The sequence below is a fragment of the Eumetopias jubatus genome, unplaced genomic scaffold (genome assembly GCF_037043125.1).
Source record: "Eumetopias jubatus isolate StellerSeaLion01/CBP00866 unplaced genomic scaffold, mEumJub1_p1.0 scaffold_14, whole genome shotgun sequence".
NCBI lineage: Eukaryota > Metazoa > Chordata > Mammalia > Carnivora > Otariidae > Eumetopias > Eumetopias jubatus.
In genome coordinates this window covers 97068241-97095711 of record NW_028274820.1, presented here as the reverse complement: position 1 = coordinate 97095711, position 27471 = coordinate 97068241, and the positions used below count along the sequence as shown (strand labels likewise).

Below are 27471 nucleotides of genomic sequence, written 5' to 3'. Positions count from 1 at the left end.
TCAGCGACCCGCTCCACTTTGGTTCCCAAAGGCTTGTTTCCTTGCCTATAATCTAAGAATTCAACTAACCTCAGCTCACATTAGGCTTCTACCCTGAAGTATCCTGAAATTCCGATGGGTCTTCTCCAAATTGCACTTTGGTCCTCTGCCAAACAGATTTCCACTAGTCCTCCAAGACTCAGTTATTTACTGATTCAGCAGACATCTCTTGAACATTCACTATATGCTTATTTATTCAGTCACACACTTTTATGTATTAAGAAACTAAAGCCCACTACATGACAGAAATGAAACTAGGTAATGATGAGTACAGCGGAGACAGATGCTACACTCACAGCAAGAGAGACTATGAGAGAAACCAACGATAATCGGCGGTCATACAAGTGCGGCATCGCAACCTGGGTATGAATAAGAAGCAGAGGTATTTGGTGTAGTGAGGAGGAGGATTTGGTAGATTATGAAGGTTATGGAGGTTATGAAATTCTTTTCTGGAGGTTATGAAATTCTTTTCTGGGCAAGTGATGGCTGAGTCGCTTTCTAGGAGAAGGAAATTTAACTTTGATAGGAAGGAGTGTTGCGTTGAATAAACTTAAAGAAAATTCCTGGAGCAAGAACATCTCTGGCACAGATTTCTATTATACTCCCAGACCGAGTTCTCTAGCTTGAGCTCCCTGGACCGCTTTGAATCTCCGTCCGCACGGGGTGCACGGGCGGATGCTGACCACCAGGGGGCAGCCCTGCAATGCAGGAGCCGCTGTTCTCCCCGGCTGCACCCCACGACCGGAGCGGAGGGGCGCGATTCCACGCGACGAACCGTCGGCCGCGGCTTACGTTGCAGTTGGGCGTTATTTACCCCGAATCTGGTTTGCTGGGAACTTGGCGTTTGTTTTCCGCACCAAGCGTGACAGCAACTTTGCAAACTTCCCTCTCGTACCCCGGAACCCTCGAAGGGCCTGAGAGAGCCGCTTTCGGCCCCGACCCCTGCACATTGGGGGGTCGCCTCCTGGGAGGACTAGCCGCGCACCCCGAAGGAGCCCCGCAAGCCGCGACACCGCCCCAAGTGCATCCGGTCGGGAGGCGCCTCGCGGAAGCGACTCCGGGGCGTCCTCTGCTCCCTGCCCGCCCCGCCCCGAACCGCCCCAATAGCCCCGCGCCCCGCCCCGCCGGCCTCTGGACCTCCCGCCGCGCTCCGCCCTCCCGGCTGCTGCCGAGCCGCGTCTACAGGGCCCCCCCAGACCTCCCGCTGCGCCCGCCAGCTCCACCTCCAGACCGCGCGCCGCGAAGCGCCCTGCCCCACGCGCCCCCTCCAACCAGGCACCCGGACCACCCCACCTGCGCCCAGCCCAATCCCTCCACCCAGCCCCTGGACGGCCCGCTGCGCCACTGCAAAAATCCAGAGCGCCCGGAGCCAGTGCTGAACATCCGAATACCGATCGTGAGTTTGCCAATCCGAGAGCATTGCGGTTGGGGCGGGGACCGAGCACCTGGGCACGCTGGCGCGCCCCGAGGTGCCAGAAGCATGCCCAAGAACGTGCCCTCAGTCGGCGTGTTTCTCTCTTCTTAGGTCCAGGGTTTCGTTTCGTTTAGCCAGTCTGGCGCTACTTGCTGTTTGTCTCCAAACACGGTTTCTTTGCCTCTTTGGACTTGGTGAGTCAGGAATTTGATGGACGTGTGCACGGATGTGTGCGTGTCTGCGCGTGCGCGCACCTACTTCTAGCGAGTGGAAGTCAGAGTTCGGAGGAACTATTACTCATCTCCTGGGTTTGTCTGTTTTCCCGTTAAACTATAGAGGTCCAGATTAGTAAAAGACTTCTCTTTCAAAGGTCGTTACCATGATCTTGACCTCAGGCGTCCTGACCTCTTTCGCTGCTTTTTTCCACTGCTACACGGGAAAGCTGAGATCACCCACATGCCCCATGATGCTCCCTCCATGTGGGTGTTGGTTCTCTTTTATGAATTCACTTTCCTGGGAGCATTGCTGAGAAACAAGTGGTTAGATGGGAAGAGAAGTTAGGGGGTGGAAAGGAGCTGTCCTTGTACAGGAAATACCAGGCAGGCTCAGGGATGCCAAGCCTGCTAGAGGTTTGTGGAGAATGTAGCAGGAAAAAAGTCTGGAAAGCGGCAGAGAGCCCAGACCCTGGAGGCACTCAGCTTTTACCTTATGGGGAGTGGATGCAACTGGAAGGTTTTTATTACGAAGAGAAGTGGGTAGGATGGCTTGAGGAAGGTTGTGGGTGAGAAACCATCCTGGGACTAAAGCCAGATCCATCTAGTGTAGATGTGACTACAGACTGAGGGCACTGATGTTTGAGAGACCCCGGCCACAGACGATGAACAAAGTGAGGTAGGTGGCTGGCTGTGTATGGAAACAGTAAAGACGAAGGAAGGAGGCAAAGGCAGAGGTGAGCTTTGGTGTCTTAGTTTCTTCCCCAAAGTAAAGTCTGCTACAAGAACTTGAGTCAGGTAGCGTGTTTGGAAAGTGAGCCCAGAATGCCCGATTGAGGACGTGGGGACAGAGAGACCAGGAAGGAGGGAAAGGCACATGGCTGAGCTGTCTACCACCGTGGGCAGCTGGAGCTCAGCTCCTCCTGTGAGGAACTCCAGACGCACGTGAGGTCCGCCACCGTGGCGTGTGTCCCTGACGCCCCCCACTTCCCTGGGCGTTGGCTCTCTGCCACTTCAGGGCTGCCCCTGTGCACCTGCCCAAGTGAGAAGGCACCCGAGCGTTCAGGAAATTCCTCCATGGTGGCTGCTGAAGTCAGAGGTGGGTGGAGGGGAGTGGACAGGGGACCCAGGGCATGGCCCTTGTCACTCGGGGAAGCCAGAAAGGTCAGCATAGGGGCACACCCTCGTGTCTCCTCAGAGCTCACTGTGTACGCACAACAGGGTGTTTTTCTGTGCATTCTCTTAATCTTCAAAAACAGTCCTCCAAAGGGTGTATTATTCTTTTTATAAATGGGGAAACTGAGGCTTAAGTCATTTATCCAAGAGGAGCTGCTTTAAGGGAATAATGAGCTCAATTTTAGGCACACCGAATTTTAAAAGACCTCTGGAAACCACAGACTGCTACCCACAGGTTAGGGCAGGTGTATCAACTCATTTCGTCAAAACTATCCCCCAAAATGCAGTTTCTGAAAGGTCACTTGACCTTTTCGTCCACAGAGATGCAGTGCAATACTAAGTCCAGTCCTGCACACCAGCTCTCACCTCGTGCCAGGCCCTGCGGGACCCAGCCCCTCCCTCGGCCACTCAGGTCCTGCTCCTCCCCGCCTGGCTTTCTCCGGCCTCCCTGCCCGGGGCTTCTGTGGGCTGGGTGTGCTCTTCTCCTGCAGCATTTCAGAGCTCAGTTGAAATGTCAGTTCCACCTTCATGGTCACGGCCTTATCTAGGCCTTTCCTGTCATGCAAAATCTAAATTCTCCAGTTGCTTGATAACACGTCGCTGGTTTACTTTCACGACAGTTATTAATTGCTGCATTTCATTTATCTGTTTCTCTACCTATTATTGTCCTTTCCCTTCTGAAACATCAGACTCATGAAAGTGGGGCCCTTGTCTGCTGTGTTCCTTGCTGCGCCCCCAGTGGTTGGCACACAGTGGGGAACCCAGTAAATGGTTTTTGTTCGCATGCATTTAGTTGGTGTGTTTTCACTCTGTCCTTCGTCAGTTCTGACAAAGCTGAGTCTTTGATTTTCTCTGCAGCGGCTAGTTGAACCATGGTGACAACTCCCGCCCGTGCTTTCGAGGCCCTCATGCATGGAGTGACCAGCTGGAATGTCCCCAAAGACCCCATCCCATGTGAACTGCTTCTTACTGGAGAGGCCTCCTTCCCAGTGATGGTGAATGACAAGGGCCAGGTCCTCATTGCTGCCTCCTCCTATGGCCAAGGCCGCCTGGTGGTGGTGTCCCATGAGGGCTACCTGCTGGATGCTGGCTTGGCTCCATTTCTTCGTAATGCGGTGGGTTGGCTCTGTCCCTCACCTGGGGCTCCCACTGGAGTGCACCCATCCCTGACATCACTCGTAAGTATCCTGCAGGGCTGTGGGGTTCAGGCACAAGTTCAGCCAGAAGTGGGGGCCCCTGTGGGGGTTTACTGCATCGATGCCTACCATGATATGATGACTGCAGAGCTGATCCAGTTTGTGAAATGTGGAGGCGGCTTGCTCATCGGGGGCCAAGCCTGGCATTGGGCCAGTCAGCATGGTCCTGACAACGTGCTGTCCAGGTTCCCCGGGAACCAGGTGACAAGTGTGGCCGGAGTGTACTTCACCGACATCTATGGGGACACAGGCCGGTTCAAGGTCTCTAAGAAGATACCCAAGATCCCACTCCACGTCAGGTGAGTGGTATTTCCCAACAGGGAGTCTGACACGTGTTGACAGTAGATCGATCTCCCTCTTCGATGATCTTCCCCTGTTTTTTTAAAGATTTTATTTATTTGAGAGAGAGAGCGAGCACGAGCCAGGGAGAGGGGCAAAGGGAGAGGGAGAAGCAGGCTCCCCACTGAGCAGGGAGCCCAACGCGGGCTCGATCCTAGGACCCCGAGATCATGACCTGAGCCGAAGGCAGATGCTTAACCAACCGAGCCACCCAGCACCCCCCCCCGCCTTTTTTTTTAAGTAGGCTCCATACCTGGCGTGGAACCCAACACAGGGCTTGAACTCACAACCCTTGAGATCAAGACCTGAGCTGAGATCAAGAGTCAGACACTCAGGGGCGCCTGGGCGCCTCAGTCAGCTGAGTGTCCAACTCTTGGTTTCAGCTCAGGTTGTGATCTCAGGGTTGTGGGATCAAGCCCGGCGTCGGAATCTGCACTCAGCGTGGAGTCCGCTTGGTTCTCTCAATCATATGCTCAACTAACTGAGCCACCCAGGCGCCCCTGAGCTTCCATTTTAATACACGTGATTCTCCACTCTATTTTGGAACCACCACAAACCAAAAACAGGATAATTAAAATGCACCAAGGCCCAAAGGGGGCTGTGTTCTGACTGCTACTCTGTCCTGTGGCCAAATAGAAAAGCTTATCGTATTCACCTCTCTGTCTCCCGTGTCTAGTGCCTGGGTTGGTGAGAGTGTGTATCAAGTGTCTCTCAAACAAATGAAAGAATATTGATTTGTGTGAGCACTACCGTGTGCCAGGCCCCATTCAGCAGTCCAAGCCCAGCTCCCTGCTCAATTATATTCCAGTGCAGAATTAAGCAACTGAGGGAACCTATAAATAGAAACTCTAGCAGGTGTTGATAAGAACTAACAGGAAAGTAAAGCAGGATAAGTGGACAGAGTAACAGGGAAGGGAGTGGAGGGTATTTAGGGTCATCAGGGAAGGTTTATCAGTCAGGACTAACTGGTGTTTCAACAGAGAGACTTAATACAAGGAACTGACTAAGCAGGTGATGCAAGAGCTGAAAACCTGTACGAGAGACCGCAAGGTAACTGAGGGGTTAGCAACAGCTCGACCAACAGAGGCAGGTGGTAATGTCCCTGGAGCCCAGGGATGAGTCACGGGGTGGACGCTGGTGCCGTGCTAGGACTGTCTAGCAGGAGCTGGGACCCCAGATGGAGGGCCTGTCTGTGGGACCTGGGGTCTCAGAGGAGACACAGTGATTGTCAGAAACACAGCCTGAAGAGCGAGACAGAGACCCCGGCTCCTTCCCCGCCTGCCTGCCTTCAGGCTTCTACCCATAGGATGGGACACAATGTCTGTTTCTCTCACTGTGATATTAGCAGTCATTAATCATCATTGCCTAGCCCTAGATCCGTTAATTCATTAGTGGTTATAAAATGGTAGGTTTAAAAGTTCTAGCATTTCTTTCATTTAGCATTTGGAATACTCCTATAAAAATGAACTTCCCTTCCTCCACTATTTGCTTGCCCTGTGGTTCAGTCTGTGTAGGGAAGGCAGGATAAATGCGGGATTCTCCCTCTTCTCCCCTTTTTAACCAGTTTTCGAAGCACTGGTTCGAGAGGATACCTAGAATCTTCTAGAGGTCTCCACTGTGAACTCATGGATTGAAATACTCACATAATGTGTTTCATTTGTCATCTTTATCAGCGCTACTGATGAAGTAGCTTTGTTGGTCATCTCATGTTTGGCCATCGTGAGCCTGTTCACAAAAAGGCTCCTGAACTCCTGAAATTTTTGACCCAACCTTAGTGGACTTCCTTGTTTTGGTCTCACGTTACACATTCCTGCCGCAGACCCAAGATCAACCATTTCTCCAAGGAGCCTGCCTTTCTTTGAGTGTTAAATGGTGTTTAGGAGCCAAAGTCTGTTGAGGTGCTCACTGCTCCTGGGTTGATCATTGTTTCCAGGCTTTTTGAGTGGGCAGAGCTAAGAAGTAAGTATTTTTAAAAGATAAACACATCAAAAGTTCATACTGATGCTTCAAATTCAACTTCTGGGCTACAGGGTTTTATTTCATTTCAGCAACCGTGCATCTGTCTCCTTTTTTCCCATGATGAAAAAGCCTAACTCTGAAAGAAAGCAACTTAATGACTCATTGGCTTTATGCCACAACACACACATAACAGTTGCAAAATAACTACTATCAGCACAGTTAAAGATTATAAGGCTTCATTTCCCTGCTAAATGAGGTTTCTATCCTATCACACCTTTAACGTTTCTTTTCTGTATATCTGGAGACCTTGTCATAGGGTTGTCATTGGTGGAAGCTTTCTAGCAGACCATGAATCTTCTGGACTATGTCTTGGAAAAGTGCACCTTTCTGGCACAAAGCATGTTGGTAGCTCCTTTCATGAATAGAAAAGATTGTGCTTTGTTCCTGTCTCTGGGAAGCCATTTATTAAAGATATGCTAAATCAGAATCAGTGGTCTGCTAGAAAGAGCTCTGGCTAATAATACCATGACTTTGTTTTCTTGATTAAAATGTCCAGATATACCCAGGGAAAAGGTCCTGTTAAACTGTGTATAGGAGCTACAGTTTAAAAAAGCAGTTAAATTTTAACAAGCATTTTGGCAGGTAGGTATAAGGTTAAAATTTGAGCAAAAGTTAGATTGAGGTATTTGAGGTAGTGGCTGAGGGGACTAGTTGTATTCTGTTGGTATTGTCACAGCAAGCACCAAACTGAACAAAATGATTTCTATTGGGGCATTTTTAGGAAGCTATATTGGGTGTTAACTGTTAACGTGATGTGAGTTCTTAGAAAGGGTCATGGTAGTAGATTTCATCATTTTTAATGCATTAGTGCATGAGCTGGGTAGGTAAGCATACCCAGATTCGGACATAGGAAGGAGTAGTAGGGAAAAGTATACTTTAAATTTTATGTATGTCAGTGCAAATCTAAGTGACTAAGTCATTAAAACATCTTCCTGGTGCATCAAAAAGCAGTTTTAGCCCTAGATTTGGGAGAATTTCCTGGGTAAACCGAAGTTTTGAATTTTACATTCAGTGCAATTGGATTTAAGGTTTTTAAGTTTGTTTTCTGTGGTTCCACATTAGCCACTAGGATTGGCATACATGTTCACACGCGGAGTAGTTGACTTCACCTTCAAACAAATGTAAATTTTTTTCTGCTGATGAACCTGCCTTTTGTTTATTTGGTGCCTGCAACTTTCTTTGTTCAATGATGTTTGTACTTGCTGCCTATCAAGTTACAATGCACTTGGCCTCCTTTTGCTCCTGTTTTGCTATTTGACCTTAAACCTAGGCCAAGTACCAATGTTGGTTATTGCAAAGGACTGTTTATTATTTCAACATGCAACCTTAGGGAACAAGGGAGATTTTCATTTTAAGTTGTTGTCAAAATCTGTAGGCGCAGTGTCTTTAAGGCAGTGAATCCTGTTCAAATTTATGATTAGGTGAGAAGTTGACATTGAGATTGTCCTTTCCCTGATCAAAAATGAATAAAGGCTTTTTAAACAAAATCCAAACTTTTCAATCAAGTCTTGATATATATGACTTTGAAGAAATACACTACATCTAGAGATTATTGTCTGAGATGTATGAAGAACTGAAAGTAAGAATGCATTTGGTTTTTTTTTCCCCCAAAGGGCTTTGGACTTTAAATTCAGATTTTAGGCTCTATGAATGCCAACTGATGTAAATTTTAAATATAGCAAGGCTAAGCTGTAGGACTTCATTTGGATAAACGATAGTTATCAAGGTGTCATCCTGCGTATTCATTTAGAACTAAGTAATTTGACAAATTAATTGGAGGCGTGAGGGTGGAGATTCTGAGGTCCTGTATATCTGAGCCTGTGTATCTTGTTAAATGTGCTTCCTGAATGGTTTTGACCGAGTTCTGTGTGGTGTTACTCATAATAGAAACTTTTATTCTGCAGTCTCATAGTTATGTTTGTAAGATTAAGACTAAGATGTCTGTTGGGATAGTAACGTGGATAAGCAGAGCTTTTATTCCATTCCCTGATGGTGACATTTTTGCTAATTGTAAATTTTAATACTTAATTTTTAATATCTGAAAATTTAATCACTACCCATTACCAAGACTTTTTGGTAGGATGTCAACCACAGGATGCTAAGTTTCACTGATTAAAAGTGATTCAAGGACACTGCAGGTGTACTGCTATTTTTTTGTTAACCTTTTCTATGAAGTCATTCAAAAATACTGTCATAAAAATATGGGTTCTAGGGTTAGTTGGAGTTTTGTATTTTGTCTTGAAATAGTTTAATTGGATGTGGAATTTCAACGATTTTTGGTTGAATGGCAAGAAATAAAAATTCACCTTTGACTTCTAAAAAAAAGATTATTTCCAGTTCCTTTCATCCTTATGATATATTTTATGAGGTATATAAAGTCAAAGTACCATCCTTTAACGACACTTAGACTAGCCCTTCTCTTTGGGGTTATACCACTGAGTGGATACACATGGTAGATTCATTTCGATGTTTTACTTTTGCTTTTGGGAGTTGCTTTTGTGAATTAATAATTATTTTATAATTATGTAACATAGCTATGTGTATCTAAAGTAAAATCTTAAGAGGCCGATATTCTATCCCCTATTCCCTTTATATAATTTTCTTCTCTCCCTTTTTAAAAAAAAAATATCTTTACTCCACTGTTGGTTTATATATGAATGCATACATACACACTTGAAAAAGATAATAGTATACTACACATACTTTCTCCACCTTACTTTTTTACTTAACATTACTTTCTGGGGGCGCCTGGGGGGCTCAGTCAGTTGAGCATCTGCCTTCGGCTCAGGTCACGATCCCGGGGTCCTGGGATGGAGCCCCGTGTCAGGCTCCCTGCTCAGCAGGGAGTCTGCTTCTCCCTCTCCTTCTTCCCCTACCCCCAGCTCATGCTCTCTCTCTCTCTCTCTCTCTCTCTCTCTCACTCTCTCGCTCTGCTCTCTCCCCCTCTCAAATAAATAAATAAAATCTTTAAAAAAACACATTATTTTCTGGATATGGCTCCATAATAGCCTATAGATATGCACTACATATTTTATTACACTGAAATGTATAGATGCAATGTAGTTTATCCAGTTAATTCTTAACGACAGACATTCGGGTTTTTAATATTTAAATTTTTTTCCAGTATTCTTACTATTACATCTATGCTACAATAAATGCCTATGTGTATATGTCTTCATATTTTTGCCATATCACTGGAAATGGGATTGGTGAGTCAAAGGAGAACTGCAAATGTAATTTCTGCTAAACATTACCAAATTCCTCAGAATTGGGTTCCCCATGAACCCAACTCAAAGACCGACACAGTGTACAGGAAGTTTACTAGGAGAGATTCTCCAAATCAGCGCCTATGGGGGAAGGGAAGATGGAAGGGTTGGACAGGAGAAATTGGGCCATGAGGCAGATATTTAGTAGCAAATATTTTTAATGGTATTTTCACTATTAAGTAAAACACTGGGAAAACTCTAAGTGTCTCATAAATGGAACACTGCTTAAATTATTATGGTATATCTTATTCTTCAGGTCCTTAAAGACTTACTACTGAAAGGAATAAGAAAATACTCATAATACAATAGACAGAATTAAGATATAAAACTATATTTAAATGATGCCAAATTTGTTAAAACGTGTACATACATAAGTAGAAAAAACACTAGAAGGAAATAAAACAAAGTATTAATAGTGTATCTCTAGGGATAGGTGATTATTATTTTCATCCTTAAACATTTCTGTAATCTCCAAATTTTCTGTAATTATAACCTGAAAAAACTTTTTTTATATTACTTTTCTACCTTTTTATAAAATCTTAAACAATAGAAAAAAATGTCCTCAAATTACACTACGATGTCTTTCTTTAACCTCACATCTTCTCTTGTCTTATTAATTTGGCAACAAAATGGATAAAGAAGCAAATTTCCTTAACATATCAATTTTCCTTCCCTCTTTCTAGTACCTGTCCATTCGTTCATTCATCTAAAATGTATTTCAGGGCTTCTGGCTGGCTCCAACTCTTGATTTCAACTCAGGTCATGATCTCAGTCATGAGATCAAGCCCCACAACAGACTCTTGCTGGATATGAAGCCTGCTTAAGATTCTCTCTCCCCCTCTCCCCCTGCCCCTCCCGCCATGCATGCACACACTCTCTCTCTCTCTCAAAATAAATAAAAATTAAATAGATAGATAGACAGATAAAATGTATTAAGTGCCTGTTAAGTTCCAGACACTATTTTGGGCATTGGGCTTACAGTGGTGTTTAACTATAGTTTATATAGTTTATTATAGTAGTGTTTAGTCTATATTTGAATGACCAACAGAATTGCTGGGAATGTTCAGATAATGTATGAAAATAACTCTTCCACGTTATCAGCATTCCTTATTTGTAAAACTTTCACTGAAATAACAATATGACATTAAAGTATCTGAATATGTTTAGTTTCTCATTATGTCCCCAACAAAATCTTGACCTTTCTGTAACTTCCATCACATCCATCATTTTTGCTAGTTGTGATTGTGTACTGCTATTCTGTATTTGTTTAAAACCATTTTTCTATTTTTTAAAAATAATCTTTTTAATGAGAGTTTTTAGTTGCAGTATATGTGCCATAGTTTAACTGTGTCCTTTTGTTGAGTACTTAGGCATTTTCTAGTTTGGGTATTTCAGGAGGAGCTGTAGCTGATACATCAGTCACACACATCTTTTTTTTTTTTTAAAGATTTTATTTCCTTTTTTGACAGAGAGAGAGACACAGCAAGAGAGGGAACACAAGCAGGGGGAGTGGGAGAGGGAGAGCAGGCTTCCCGCCGAGGAGGGAGCCCGATGTGGGACTCGATCCCAGGACCCTGGGATCATAACCTGAGCCGAAGGCAGACGCTTAACGACTGAGCCACCCAGGCGCCCATCAGCCACACACATCTTAAAGTATTTTAGAAATCCCCCCAAATTCAAAGACCCTAAGTGTAACATTAGGTTTCTTGTCTTATAAAATTTCAAGAGATTTGCAAATCCAGTTATTCAAAAAAATAACATTGGCAGTTTGATGGCAAAGTTATTTTTAAACCCTGGTTTTCAAATTTCTCTTCCTACTCTGGGTCTTCCCTCACCTCTTGAAAAGCCAATTCATTCTCCTTTCTCAGCTTCAGCTCAAACCCCCTCCTCAGAGGAGTCCCCCCTGATGACCCTATTGAATCTAGGACAGACCTTCCAGTGTCACTGTTCCCCATTTATGGCCCAAACATCAGTGATCACAATCTGTACATCATACCCCCCTGTGCACTTGCTAGAGCCTGCCCAACCCGCCAGTCATAAAGCTGCATGAACGCCTTGATCTTGCCTGTCCTGTTTGCTGCATTATTCTCAGTGCCCGCTGTGTGAAACACAGCAGAGAGCAAGAGATATTTGCACACCATATAAATTAATGAATACATAAGTGAGTACACATCCAAAACCATAAAAAAGAAAGGGTGGTCTAGTATACTACTGTTAACCCCACAGTTAACTTCATATTAAGGAATGTTCCACCAGGGGAGCTTAGCCAAAAACTGAGCAGCAGCTGGTGGACGAGGTCAGCTCTAAAGTCTAAGAAGACCCGATTACTTTAAGCCCAGGCCCTCAGCTCAGATTCCTTCTGCCAATACCGGGCATCCCCTTAGAGGTTTTTAGGGAAGTTTCCTGCCAGCAAATGGTCAAATGCTCCTGGACTGACCCAGCAGGTTTGCTAACTTCAAATTCCTGCTGGAGACACAAAATACTCTGTCTGCCAAGGGGAGGGGCATTCTCTAAAAACCAACAGAAGATACTCTCCGTGTCCTGTCCCCAAGGGCAAGAGCTGACTGCACACCTATGCTTATAAAGCTGAGGAGGACATGGCACTTGCTTTAATACGCAAAGTCAGATCCAAAGGTACTCACTGCTTTTATACCAAGACACAGAAGAGTATAGTGAAAACATTATTCCTAGAACAACAGCTCAATACATTTACACGTGGTGTAACCTATGTGGTCTAGAATATATTAGGAACTGCTCACAAAGAAGTAGACATATGCTAGCAGCTTATGCATCTCTCGAAGTTTTCATGTTCAGTCATGTGATCCTCACCACAATCCTGAAGAGTTTCCAGGTAAAGATTGTATGAAATGAGGCTAGATCCTGGAGTTGTCCTCTCCACCAGTCTGACCAAATGAATGAAAAATGCTAAGTACCGAGCTGAACGTGGAGGTTCTGAGGCCGACAGGTGACTGCTGTGTGGTAGGTATGCAGTATCGCCTGACCCCACCCCCACCCCAGATGCAAGAAAGAAGTGGAAACCACAAATCCAAGAACTAGCATGAATGCCTTCTCAGGTTCTAGAAGAATGAACACATCGGGTGAGATTAAACACAAGTACAAAAGCAGCAAAGCTACTTCAGGATTTGGTGGAGGCAGAGACGGATGCCGGAGCTGCTGTGTTCCCTGCACGGTGGCGGGTGGAACCCCTCAGGCGTGTTCCTTCCCTGGTGGGTGGAGTCGGCCCAGCCTCAGCGCTGCAGAGAGTGGAGGGACTAGCCCCCAGCAAGGACAGCAGTAGGCTCAGGTGACCCTTGCCCTTCTGTTCGTGCTACAAACCTCTGGCAACAAGAAAGTGGAAAGCAGAAATATATCAACTTCCATATTATCTGGGAAGATGGATGGATGTGGGGTATGTGTACAAACAAACGGGTCCTGGGTAAATTAGCGTAGGGAGGAGAGAACTATTGCAGAACGTGGAAAAGATCTGCCGACGCTAATCAGGAAGAAATCCATATAACTCTATAAGAACACTAACAAGTTTACGAGGAAAGTATAAGAGAGACAGAAATTTAGTATGGAAAGACAACAGAATTAGTGATGCCCGGAAGAAACACACAACCCAGTGAACGGAAGCAGATTCCCTGAGAATGGTTCAAGCCATGAAAGTTCTATTTAGACCTTTCTAAAAATATACGTTAAATAAAACAAGCAACAAGGTGAGATGAAAAGGAGGATTTCAGAGCAAAGAAAACAAATTAGGAACCAAACACCTCAGGAAAAACAAGCCAGTTAGGCACCAGGAGCAGCAATAGGATAGGCGAGGCCCGGCAGGGTATGATGAAGGGGACAGTGGCTCACTTTCCCCTGAGCCTTCTTGTCATTGCTGTCACGACTGGGAGGGCTCTTTAAGCTGCATTCAGAAAGGCCCGTCCCCATATCTCCTGCCTGCTCAGGTGTGATGAGGGAGCAGAAGGCAAGCTGAGGACAAAGCACAAGCTGACTCCCCACTCCCAGGTGGCATCTGTGTGACATTCCTCAGGCACTCCTGCCTGCCCTAAAACTAAGGAAAGGGAAAAACAGATGGTTAACTAGTAGAGATCTCAGTCCAGCAGGACTGAGTCCCCCTCAGTTTACAAATGTCTTAGTGATTTACAAGAAAAAAAAGCATTCTTATCAATAGCCAAACTTCCGGAAGGAAACTCCCAACTGTCTTAATGTTAATCCTTTACTAGAAGGAAAAACAGCCTTAACTTGACAATGACAAGGCCTCCGGTATCTTGTAGGTCCTCTTGAGCTTATGACATTTCTTTTGAAAACCTGCTTTTTCTCTTACCTCCCCCAACTCCAAGTATATAATCAATTGCTCCTCACAATTCCAGGGCAGCTCTTACTACCCACGGGTCCTGTCCCCGGTGCCTTAATAAAACCACCTTTTTGCACCAAAGATGTCTCAAGAATTCTTTCTTGTTCATGGGCTTTGAACCCTAACATCTGTCCTTCATCAGTCTGGTGTCTTTCCTGCACACCAGCACCTCTCAACTTCCCTTGTTCCTCAGCGCCACCTGCACTGTCAGCTCTGAAGAGACACGTGTTTCCTTTTTCACAGATGCTGTACTGTTTGCACCTTCACATCTATCTATTTATCTATCTACCTATCTATTTTAAAGATTTATTTATTTATGTGAGAGAGAGGAAGGGGGGGCAGAGGGAAAGAATCCCAAGCAGCCCAGTGTGGGACTCTCCTGATCCCAGGACCCTGAGATCATGACCTGAGCTGAAATCAAGAGCCAGACGCACAACTGACTGAGCCACCCATGCCCCCCAACCTTCACATCTATTTAAAGCCTCCTTTGCACAACCTATATGTGTTGCTTGCTATATACCCACTTGTGGGCTTAATCCAAAGACTCAATAATTGAAGGAGAGTTTCTGCTGTGTGGACAACATTGGCTTTAGAGGCAAACCACCCTGGATTGGCTTCCCGTTCCCACCAGTTATTAGCTGAGAACCATGGAGCAAGCTGCCTAACTTTTCTAAGCCTCATTTGTAAAGCAAGAATAATATATTTCAGGTTCATCATAACTATGAAGAGAGATTATGCCTAGCATATATTAAGCCTCATTAAGTGATAGCTACTTTATTTATTTTTCAGACTTCAATGTTGTAAATAGATAGTATACAAGATTTTAAATATTGGTAAATAGATAGCTGAGATCATTAATATTGCCCTTAAAAGACTGTCAGTCTGTTGAGAATTACTTGGTGTCCCATCTACTATGATCTACCATGCTTGCCCTTCCTTCCTTCCTTCATTTTTCTTTTGAGAAACGTCCCATCTTTTTACAGAAAATATTTCTAAAGGAATTCAAGCTTACTATGAAAACATACAGACAACAGAGAAATATATAGAGGAGAATGGCAGGTTGTCTTCCATCCCACACCACCATCCCTATTCTCATGCCTCTGGACTCTGAGAAGCTTGATACAGATCATCTAATTTGCTCTTCTGTGCATGTGTGTGAGCTGAAAATTGGTATTTTATTTAACGTATCCTGTTTGAGAAAGTCTGCTTTTTCTGTGTATTTATGCCACAAATTTGTGGAATATGGCATTCTAGGCTCTCTGTTGTCCTCAGAGTCTGGGAGAATATTGCCCCATTGTCCTCTGGTTCTAATCAAGTGTGTTTTTGTTCTTCTCGAATCATCTCTATCGTCTTTTTTTTTTTAATGTAACTGATCCACTGCATGCTGAGAGAGCCATAACCATCCCAAACTCGATTATGAGTTCATCAAATTTTAATTTGCTTTGTAGCAGTTTTTGCTTTCAGTGCTTTGTTCTTAGGGCCCTAAAAACCGATGAAAATTATATCTTTTGTGAAGTGTAACTTTTACCCATGAAAAATATTCATCTGTGTATTTTAATTATTTCCTCTTTGAATTCAGTTGCATCTCATATTAGTAGTGGCACTTCTGGTTTCTTTTTGCTGTGTTTCTCAGATACAGCTTTGTTGATATATGGATTTCCACACTTTCAGTCCTTATGTGTCAGCTTCAAGTCTGTCTTTTACAAGCAACTTATACCTAGATGTTCTTGGCTCAATCCAAGAGCCTCTGTCTTTTGATATAGAAATTTAACGCATTCATATATAGTGATAACTTCAGTGTACCTCTTGCTCTTGCCTTCTTTCTTATTTTGTTTTTATGCTTTCTTTCTTTCTGCATTCTTTCTTGACTAAGTTTTCTCTATTCCTTGAATTCCCCAACACATTTGTAAATTATACATTTTATCTCTATTTTTCCAGCACTTACCTTAACATTTTAAATTTAATTTTTAATCTTTAATTACCCAAGAAATTACATGCGTACATTCTCCTGATTTGAAAAAAAAAAATACCAATGAGGCTAAAGCTCTTTTGACCATCTCTTTCAATACCAACCCTCTCTATTCCACAATCCAAAAGTTTATTGTGGTTTAACCCTAACTTTTTTGACATTTACATTGACATATATTAACTTTGTTTTATTTTTGTCTTACATAAACTGCATCACCAGGTTCTGCTATTTTAGAATTTTTTTGCTCAGCAGAATATTCTGGACACCTGTCCACATTAATTCGCATGCATCTATCTGTTGTTTTTAACTGATAAACAGCAAGCCATGGTCTGAATGATGCCAATTTTTTATTTGCTCCTCCTTTATGCTGAAGAGAAATTAAGGAGAAACTGTACAAGAGGTACTTTTTTTAATAATGTTTTGCTACTTGAATAAACTATTTTTTAATATTTGATATTTATTATGAGAAATAAAGTTTTATAAAGCTAATTAAAATTGCGTATAATCCCACGAGGCAAGATGGTCACTGAAGACATTTTGATAAATATTCTTTAGATTTTGCTTCTATGTCTGGTTTTGTGTTTTCTACTCATTTTTTGGTTTTGTTTTTGATGGTTCATATCACAAAATTTGGTTTATTTAGGGCACAGTATCTTGGAATCTGATTTTGAATTTTTTTCCCTTAAGCATTTTCCAATATTATCTAATAATTATTTTAATTACCATATGGTATGCTATCTATAGTTAACTGTAACTTATTTAACCAATCTCCCATTGTTTGACATTTAGAGGATCTACAAATTGGTTAAAAAAATCTTGAGGGGCGCCTGGGTGATTCAGTCGTTAGGCGTCTGCCTTCGGCTCAGGTCAGGATCCAGGGTCCTGGGGTCGAGTCCTGCATCGGGCCCCCCGCTCGGCAGGGAGTCTCCCTCTCCCTCTCCTTCTGCTGCTCCCCCTGCTTGTGCTCTCTCCCTCTCTCTCTCTCTCTCTCATAAATAAGTAAAATCTTTTTAAAAGAATCTTGAAATACAAACTTTTTCTGAATTTATGACACTTAGACCATTTCTTAATAAAAGTGGTAAATCTCATCAGATTTAAGTGAGAATGTTAAAAGAGTGTGTGTTTGCATCAATCTTTAAGTGCTGTATTAAACAATTTACTTATGTTTCTGGCTCAGAGCTAGCAATTTGATGTTTTCACAGCTTTTTTTTTTTTTTTGGCAAAAAATTAGCTTTGAGAAATGAAGTAGGACCACTTTCTCTAGGAATGGACTGTTTTTTCCTAACTTGTTTATATGTGTCATCACTTAAAAAGACCTGAAAGTCAAGCCAGAATATTCACCACTCAGTTGACTAGCATGGGAAGAGTTCCTGGAAAGGTTTACTCGGAGAATGTGGACTTTAAGATGTGCCACCACCACACTCCTCAGTATCTCATCAAGTCTGTGACCTCATCAGTCATAAGAAGCGCCATTATCTTGTGTGTCATGAAGTAAGAGCAAACACTGCCAATTAGACAAGGTTATGCCATCAGTTAGTTGTTCAAAGGTGGGAAAATCCGCCTTAGACTCAATAAAGTAAACGGCATCACATCCTCCAATCCTAGCCGTTATTAGTGAGAACGAGATGGCCATGAATGAGGTCATCTGTGCACCCCCACACAGATTTCCCCACCCCCAGCTCCCCACTGAGCTTGTTTCAGTGCTTCCTTGACTTGATTGTAGCCCCTGTGTCCCCCTGTCACTTTGCAGGTGTGGGGAGGATCTGAGGCAGGATCAGCAGCAGCTCCTGGAAGGGATCTCAGAGCTGGACATCAAGACGGGGGGAGTCCCCTCACAGCTGCTGGTGCACGGGGCCCTCGCCTTCCCTCTGGGGTTAGATGCCTCGCTCGGCTGCTTCCTGGCAGCTGCCCGCTATGGCCGGGGCCGGGTGGTCCTGGCTGCCCATGAGGCCATCCTCTGTGCTCCCAAGCTGGGGCCCTTTTTGCTCAATGCTGTGCGCTGGCTGGCCAGAGGCCAGACGGGCAAATTGGGGGTGAACACACATCTAAAGAACCTGTGTGCCCTCCTGTCAGAGCATGGCCTGGAGTGCAGTCTGCAGCCCCATCTGACGCATGACTTGCGTGTCTACTGCTGTGTGGCTTACAGTGACCAGGAGGCTAAGCAGCTGCAGGAGTTTGTGGCTGAGGGTGGGGGCCTGCTGATCGGGGGCCAGGCCTGGTGGTGGGCCTCCCAGAACCCAGGTCGCTCTGCTTTGGCTGGTTTCCCCGGTAACGTTATCCTCAACTGCTTAGGCCTCAGCATCCTAGCTCAGACCCTTGATGCAGGCTGTTTCCCTGTCCCTACCCCCGAGATGCAGAGCTACCACTTCCGCAAGGCGCTGTCCAATTTCCAGGCTGCATTGAGCCATGGGGCTGGGAACTTGGAAAAGCACTGGCTGGCAAAGCTGGGAGCAGATGGCGCAGCCTTCCTACAGATCCCTGCAGAGGGGGTCCCTGCTTACATATCCTTGCACCGACTCCTGAGGAAGACCCTGCGTCTGTCAGGCCTCCCAGCTGTGAGCCGGGAGCACCCTGTGGCTGGTGACTCCTTTGAGGCTGCAGTGCTCTGCCTGGCCACGGAGCTGGCACACTCTGGGACCGACAGCTCCCAGCTAGTACAGGAGCTTGGAACCTGGACCTGCAGCTCTGGACACCCCATCACTGTGGAGATCGATGGGAGCAACCCAGGTACAGAGTGAGGGGTGCGGCCAGAGCATCAGAACCCGGGGAAAGGTGGGGTTCCCGGGCTTTCAGGACACTGCAGGTACTGAAGCTCAGGTGGGCCAGCTTCATTGTCTATCGTGTCCTTTTGGGAAGATGGGGTTGGGGTTCTGCTGAGGGTTTTGGAGGGATGCATGCCGGAAGCATGGATGAGTTGAGGGAGGCGGGGCAGGGGCTGTGCCTCCAGGAGGGGCTGTGGGGCTCCAGGTGCTGCAGAGGCAGGTGAGCGAAGAACTCAGCCTTTCCTATGGCTTTTGTCAGGCCACTGTGATGCCTGGGTGAGCACTGGGCTCTACCTCCCAGGTGAACAGAGTGCAGAAGTCTCACTGTCTGAAGCCGCAGCCTCTGCCGGCCTGAAGGTAAGGCCAGAACCCCCACTGCCGACACCCCAAACCACAGAGCCACTTGCTTTTCCTCAGCTCTCGGCAGTGCTGCCAGGAGGCCAGGAAGGGACTATTCTGCCCATTTCATAGATTTCATAGACGAAGCAGCTCAATTTCAGGGAGCCTAAAGGAGGGACTGAATGCCAGAGCTAATTTCAGGTACTCAAACCTAAGCCCCTGGATTTCCATGTGGGGTGATTTTACCCACCCCCCCAAAGGGATATGAGGGGGTCCAGGAGCACCTGTCACATCCTCAGGACTTCACCCGATTGGCCAACAGCACACAGCCTTTCTGCATTGTACATCATTACCTGGACACCTGAAGGGTGTGCTTCATCGGACCACAAAAATAGGCCCTAGAGGCAGAATTAAAATTGTCCTGCCTCAACTCTGAGGGTCACTTCCTGTTACAGGGTGTCTTCTGTGTCAGCCTCCTTTCTGGAGCTCGCTTACATGAAACCTAAGAACAGAAACCCCAGGACTCCAGACAAAACAGCCCTCAACCCATCTGACCAGGAAGAGGAGCCCTCGACAAAGGGGGAAGTGAGAATCAGTCCTCCCCACTCAGGCCAGATCCCGCCGCCTCTAGATGGGTGGTGTCCTGTCTATGTACAAAGGGTCACCAGTATCCCCTCTGGCTCATCCTGGCTTTGGAATCACCACACTGGTGTAGGCCCTGCCACAAGAGACCGGACTCCACCCGGTACAGAGGCCCCATGGGGCCCTAGTCAGTATCAGCCTCAGGATTATCCTGCCTGGTCTGTCTGGTGACAATCCATTGTAAAGCTGTTTAAATCCCTGGAAGAATGGTTCCACATACCTTTCAGTCCCGATGACTTTTGGGGTACTAAAATTTCATAGGTTTCCATGCATAGCACATTGAAGGAGGAAGCTGGTGTTTTTCTAGTACCTGTCATTCACCCATCACACACCACAGGGACCTAGTTCCTCCTACACATGGTGGAATCACCTCCCCAGGTACAGATTGGCTGCCACACTGATAACTTGACCAAGGCCAGCAAGCTGTCTCGAGCCCCTGTGGTGACTCATCAGTGCTGTATGGACAGGACCATACGATCCATCTCCTGCCTCTGGGGTGGCCTTCTCTATGTCATCGTGCCAAAGGGCAGCAAACTGGGCCCCATATCTGTCACCATCAAGAGGGCTGTGCCTGCCCCATACTACAAGCTGGGTGAGTGGACTGAATGCTGAGGGAAGTGGGGGCACTGGGGATGCCACCATAGTTATGGGCCGGTTGCTAAGGAAGGGTGGGGTAGGGAATGGCAGACAGAAGCGGGGAAGAACTGTTCAAGATGTAAGCAGAGGTGGGAGCTATGGAATACCATGTCCATGGAGACTTCCGGCAGAACCAAGAGGAGGCTCTGGAGGCCAGTCCTTTACTTCATAGCATGTAGACCCACATGTTAATAGTTCATTATTTCAGTGTCCTCCTCCTGGAGTTCAAGGTAAGTTGGGGAAATGGGTGACAGGCCCACAATATTTATTCCCAGGTAAGACATCTCTGGAGGACTGGAGGAACTGTATCCAGGAGAGCACAGCTCCCTGGGGAGAGCTGGCAACAGATAATATCATCTTGACGGTGCCGACTGCAAACCTGCGAGCCCTGGAGGACCCCGAGCCAGCGCTCCGCCTCTGGGATGAGATGATGCACGCGATAGCCCGGCTAGCAGCCCGGCCTTTCCCTTTCTGCTGTCCCGAGAGGATTGTTGCTGATGTGCAGATCTCAGCTGGTGGGTGCTTCTAGTCAGTGGATGCCATTTATTCATTCTTTTGTCTTTTTTAATGCCCCATATGTGAAAGGCATAATCTCACCAGTAAAGCAAAAAAGACATAACAGACGTAGACCTTGATGGGGGTGCAAAGATGTTCCCATATGAAAAGGTGAATCATTTACATCTACAAGGTGAGATTTCACAGGATGGTAGAACAATCTCAGAAAAAAAAAATGCTGCTAGGAGTTCACAGATAGCAATGAGCCATCTCTTCATTGTTTCAAGGAGAAACAGAAACATTCCTTCAAACAGAAGTCAGAGTTGGCAAAGGAAGGAAAGAAGTTTATGTTAAGTATTGACTGGTTTACATGAAAGAAAAAATAAGGAAACGTGGTTCTGACATACAGAACATTCCTTTGGATCTCAGTTTTCTCTTTAAAAAAGGAGAAGATTATCTCTGCTAAAGTGCATAAATCTGTACAACCGTGGCTTACATGGCAGAAGAAGAACTGACACTGCTGCAGCCTCAGGGAAATTCAGACACAGGATATAGTGTCACAGACTCACATGATAGGAAACTCACACAAATGAAGCACTGAACTACAGTGAGAATGGCTATGGAAAGTGTATTGGTCCTGTTCAGGGCCAGAGCGGGGAGGAGGGCATAACCCTGGCATGGAAGGCTGGGAAGGGGGCTGGGGACTGTTCAGTTTCTGACCAAGCAGAGCAAGCCATCTACTCTCTAATCAGCATGGAGATTCTGGCATTACTGGGGGCAGCCAGGATGGTGTGGAAAAGTTACCCAGTGGAGAGGCATGAAGGGAAATGGTTTGGGTGCCCCCCACCTCTGCCAAGCCTCATCTCTTCCTTCTGAAATCCCAGGCTGGATGCACTCAGGATACCCCATCATGTGCCACCTGGAGTCGGTGCAAGAGCTCATCAATGAGGCAGGCATGAGGAGCACGGGTCTGTGGGGACCCATCCATGAGCTGGGTCACAACCAGCAGCGACAAGAGTGGGAGTTCCCGCCACACACCACTGAGGCTACCTGCAACCTCTGGTCTGTCTATGTGCATGAAACAGTCCTGGGCATCCCCAGGGCTAGGGCCCACCCTGCTCTGAGCCCTCCAGAACGAAAGAAGAGAATCAAAATGCACCTGGGAAAAGGAGCCCCCCTGCATGACTGGAATGTGTGGACAGCTCTGGAAACATATCTACAGGTACGGAGCAGAAAGGCAGGGAGGTGAGGGCCAGCAGACCCCTCCATCATGTAGCTTCCTGGACCCCCTTCGCCATCCCCTCCAGCCTGGGCATGGGGGACCTGACAGCCTAGTGGGACTTCTCTAAGACTGAGGAAATAACACCTGCCCCAGGCGCCCTGTGTGATGTTAACTTTGTGATGTTAAGTAAGAGGAAATGAAAAGTATTCTGGAAACCAAGTAGAGAAACTACAGCTTACTGGTCTACCGGTCATGAGCAGAAGTTCTGAGTTAGTCATTCCTGAGGTTGGAGCCCAGCGCTTCCACTCACTGGTTTTGACCATGGTCTCCTAATAAGTGCTCCAGAAGTGGGTGTTGTTTTGCTGTGCTTTGTTTCTCTTCACCTTAGTTTTGTGAGTGTTGCATCCCTTCGTCCCTTCGTGATAACAGTGGTGTGTCTCCAGGACAACTGCATTACAAGAGGCTTTTTAGGAGATAACTGTTGTTGAGGCTCTCTGACTTCAGTCATCCGACTTGAACCTGAAATGTTTTTAGAATGAATAAATGAATAACCAACTAACCCAATGGGAGAATACCAAAGTCCTGAAGCAGGTGGACTTCCTGTGAAATATGCACAAAGCCCTGTCCTCTCCCCAAGACTGCTCTGAACATTAACATTTCCGAGTTGTCAAAGCTGTTCCCCAGATGTCATCTGTCCTTAGGTTTTACACCCCAGAGTCAGAATTCTCCTGCACAAAAGGGCGAGTGGTCTGGGACACCCCAGGATCCCTGCTCATTCTAGACCTCTCTTATCTTAGCTGACAAGGGCCTCCTGGCTGTGGCTTTCAGGTGGGCTGCCCCTCCGTGAACATGAGTCACTCTCCTTTTGAGCCCCTTGTGATATGCCTGCTTCTTCCTGTTTTGCCCCAAAGGGAGTGCTCCACAGAGCAAAATAGTAGCCTTGAAAATAGTTACAGATCTGAAATGGCTGTATAAAAACAGGGATTTCATTGTGTCTGGAAAGTGTTGGAAGTTCCCAGCCTTTAGGGTCCCAAAGGCCAAACATGCGAGATATAAGCGTTTCCCTGATATAAGGCAGGTTCAGACCCGTCTGATGCCTAGGAAAACATTTAGTATCTGGGAATATAATTTTTTTAATTAGAGATCATTATAATAACTCATTTGTTGAATATTTATGCCTTTTCAGATATTAGTTTCCCTGTGAAGTCCCCTACTAAATAGAAGGGTTATAGGTTTTGTGGCCAAGAGGTGGAGTGAGCCAACAGGATTATATTTATGTGCAAGGGTAGGGTAGGGACACAGAGGCGAATCACAGGAGGGAAGCTCATGAATGATCAAGGGGAAGGAATCACTGTAACTGAAATACACTTGGAACGCGCACGTTGCAGGTACCTCCACAAACTGGTTCCTCACCCTGTCCCTCTCTCTCTTCTCAGCTCCAGGAAGCCTTTGGGTGGGAGCCGTTCACCCAGCTCTTTGCTGAGTACCAAACACTTTCTGGCATCCCCAAAGACAAGGATGGCAAGATGAATCTGTGGGTGAAGAAGTTCTCTGAAAAGGTGCAGAAGAATCTGGCTCCATTCTTTGAGGCCTGGGGCTGGCCTGTCCAGAAGGAAGTGGCAAACAGCCTGGCCTGTTTGCCTGAGTGGCAGGAAAACCCCATGCGGGTGTACAGGCATCCTCAGAAGTAAACGACGTGCAGCAAGGTGGTGGGGGAGAGGCAGTTAGGTCATAAGACAAAATGACACCAACTTTCTCAGGAAAATGCCTTTGTTACTGTTCCCGTTTGTACTGTTGCTCTCACTGCCTTGTTTCACCGCCCTAATCCTCCAGCAGAGGATCTTACATCTGCATATCTTAAGGTCCTGCAGGCTCTCCGCTCCTACTTTTGACCAACAGTTCTTTTTTTATTTTTAAGATTTTATTTACTTAAGAGAGAGAGAGAGAGCACAAGAGAGCGAGCATGAGCAGGGGGAAGGGCAGAGGGAGAGAGAGAGAGAGAGAGAGATGCAGACTCCCCGCTGAGCAGGGAGTCAGATCATAACCTGAGCCAAATGTAGATGCTTAACCGACTGAACCCGCCAGGTGCCCCTTGATCAACAGTTCTAAAGACTATGGGTTACCATAATAATCTGATATCACTCCTCACCCCTGCCAGCCCTGAACATGGCTGGTAATTTCTTATGCTTTGGGAAGTTTCCTAATGGCAAGAGAGACAGGCTGATATAGAGAGAGCCCTGAACTTGCTTTGGTACTATGGAAAATCTCTTAAAAAGTCTCTGTCTATGCTTCTGTATTCTCATCCATGACATGGGGATAAAAGTATGGTGTTTGATAATGGTAAACATGTTCATCCACTGCAATATGCATACACATGCAAGGGTATTCTTTAGCTTTTGCCAGGGCCCATGGTGGTCTGTCTGGACAACCTGAAAACTGAATCCCACTTCAGAGTTGGCCACCTTGAGGTGGGCATGTAGTCTCTGCGTAAGAGTGTTTAATGCATTATCAGTGTTGTTCCAGACATGATATCACTGATAGTTATTGAGATCCTAGCCTGTCCTTTGTCCCTTCTCCCACTTCTGGAAGGATTCTTGGGTATGACCTAACCCAAAGAACTGTGTAAACTCAAAAGAGACAGTATAAAGACTACCTGGGTGGCTCAGTCAGTTAAGTGTCTAACTCTTGATTTCAACTCAGGTTGTGATCTCAGGGTAGTGAGATCAAGCCCTGCGTGGGGACTCCACGCTCAGCAGAGAGTCTGCTTCTCCCTCTCCCTCTGCTCCTCCCCCTGCTCACTCACCCTTTCTCTCTCTCTAAAATAAATAAAATCTTAAAAAAGAGAGAGATGGTATAAACTCAAACTGGATGTCACAAAGCCACTTAGTCTTCTTGGTTAGTTCCATCTTCTACTACTTTTGTTTCAACCAAAAGTAAATGTCACATCGCTTCTCGGCCTTTTGGCTAAGATCAAGTGTAAAAGTAAATGTCACGTAGCAAAGCCTGCCAAGTCCACCAGCCTGTTTGTTCTTTGCACAGAATAGGCAACTGACCCCTCTGGTCACCACAGAATCAAGGCGGTGTCTGGTGTTAACAGCAGCTGTGATAAGAAGTCCGCCTGCACAACAGGTTTCGCTTGGGACCAGGATTATTCTGGGCGCAGCAGACCAAATTAATCCACAACGCAGCCTCCCTGAGCTTTCACACAATCCATTCCAACCCATCCCAACTCTTTGGCTAGGTGGAGTTCTCATTAGACCTCCATCTCCAGGATTAATGATGGGGTGTGGCCATTTTTCCCTAGCTTGCTTTTAAACCATATTTTTGTCATGTTGAATAGCATTCCATGAGCTGTGTTCAGAGCAGAGTGGCTCCTCAGAAGGAGAAGTGATGGAGGGAATGTCTTTTTATGAATCCCATCATCCTCCTACTGATTCTAGGATAATTTCCTTTTATTCCACTACTATCCTTTGCCAGGTGCTTTTCACATGAAAGGCACACAATAAACATTTGTGAATGGAAAGAACAGTGATGACACCTAGCACACAATGACAGTCAGTCTGTCCCAGGCATAGTGTGGGGTGTTTTCTATGAGCTAGCCCATGGAATCTTCACAACAGGCCTTAGAAGCAGTTACTCTTATTATCCCCACATCATAGCTGAGGAGACAGATGTCTAGGGATATTAAATAACTCTGAAGTAACCAAGCTAATAAGAGGAAGAGTCAGGGCTTGAGTGAAACCCCCAGCAATGAAAAAAATCCTCCACGAAGACTTAGAATTTAAACAAAAATTCACCTAGAAAATGGAAGCTCACCAAACTTCTGATTTAGCTCATGTTAACTACTGAATTTTTATTAAATATCAAATTTAACCTCCAAAAAGATACTGGTACCTGATTTTCTGGTTGTCTCCACATAGGATTAGCCTCCCTATAGGTAGAGGAAAGATTTGAACCCAGGAAATTCAACTTCAGAACTGGTGTTCTTAACCATGACGTTAAGGAGGAGTACATGGATGGAAAATACTGGGTTTGAGAGGTTGCCATAGAGACAAAGACAAAAACCTGACTGCTCCCCACACTCTCTGTAGTGGAAACTAGAACCTTCCCCTTCTTAAAAGGGGAAGCTCTGCTGCTTGTTTCTAAGTTCACAGTTAGTTGTAACTGTGACTGTCTCAGGGCACTCTGTATTCCAGAGTATATTTGCTCACAAGCATGTGAATGTAGCCATGATAAATCATCAATAAATGCTGTTTGCCAGGAACTGTTATAAGTGCTTTTATTTATTTATGCTCACAACAGTCCTACAGAATAAGTACTACTACTGTCTCCACTTTGCAGAGAAGGAAGCAGAGCTACAAAGCTAAGTGGTGAAGCCACGTTTCCAGCCCTGTTCGCTGGGACTCCAGAGCCCACACTTGCAGCCAACACGCTACAGATGCTTACTGGGTCTGCCATAACCTGCGGCTCTATGTGCATGAAACTTACATGTATGTGGCTACTGACCACAAACAGCCAACCTGATTCAAACTGCTAAAAAACCCAGTATGTTATTTCTAGCTACTCAAAAAGAAGTTACTTAATGATAAGGGTCATTCACCCAAGGTACACATCCTTTAATACCACAACCCTGCCCTACCTAGTCTGGAGGATTTAAGATCTGATGCTTCAAAATAACAGCTCGGTGGAGTCCTAGAAGCTTGTCTGAAACACAGGACTTGTATCCAAGTGTCCTTTGTTCATTCTTAAGGATACCCCAACTTCCATCTTCATGTCTCAGAGTGTGGGACAAGGAACCACGTATATTCTCATAGGCTATTAGATCTAATATCTGAAATACCCACATTCCTAGAAAACTGGATAAATTTCAAAGGAAAGACATCACCCTGGGGTAATTTAGGGAAGTAGTAAATGGCTGCCTTACAGTTTTAAAGGCGATAAGAAGGACTCTACCTATATCTTCTCCCCTCAGCACTATATAGCCACTGGCTTATCAGAAGAATGGGCAATTAATTTCAAAACCATTAAAGCTCTAGTGGTTGGTCCCACTGAATGGAACCATAAGTTCTTACTTCTGGCAAATAGTGTTAAAATGAAATAAGAAGCCCCGCTAAAGGGAATTAATTTCTATCTTGACTGAACCTTAAGGCATTGTCGATACAGTCTGCGGTCACCTACATTGTTCTTTGTCTCCTCCTTGTGGCTACGCGGAAACATTACAACTCCTGACTATCAACAGTACCGTTCCCATAGTGGCAAACTCAGTCCCTGCACTAGTTTTCATTTACAAGAGCTATCCGTGCTACTCTTCCCATAAAGCAACTGACAGTCAATATGCTCTTCACTTTTTAAAAAATATTCTAAGGGAATTTTTTAAAGCCA

The 27471-nt window shown here is 45.6% G+C and overlaps 1 protein-coding gene across 2 annotated transcripts; it reads left to right on the top strand.

Moving 5' to 3' along the window:
* Positions 1 to 1254: 1254 nt before the first annotated feature.
* TCAF2 (TRPM8 channel associated factor 2) lies at positions 1255 to 26353 on the top strand. Of its 2 annotated transcripts, XM_028106427.2 has the most exons (9): positions 1255 to 1435; positions 1565 to 1647; positions 3700 to 4336; positions 17744 to 18720; positions 19015 to 19112; positions 20115 to 20328; positions 20648 to 20887; positions 21752 to 22089; positions 23526 to 26353. In XM_028106427.2, the coding sequence occupies exons 3-9, from the start codon at positions 3714 to 3716 to the stop codon at positions 23778 to 23780; spliced, it is 2745 nt and encodes a 914-aa protein (XP_027962228.2). In that variant the 5' UTR covers positions 1255 to 1435; positions 1565 to 1647; positions 3700 to 3713; the 3' UTR covers positions 23781 to 26353. The 2 variants fall into 2 exon arrangements, with proteins under 2 accessions (XP_027962228.2, XP_027962227.2); XM_028106426.2 differs by lacking the exon at positions 1565 to 1647.
* Positions 26354 to 27471: the final 1118 nt, after the last annotated feature.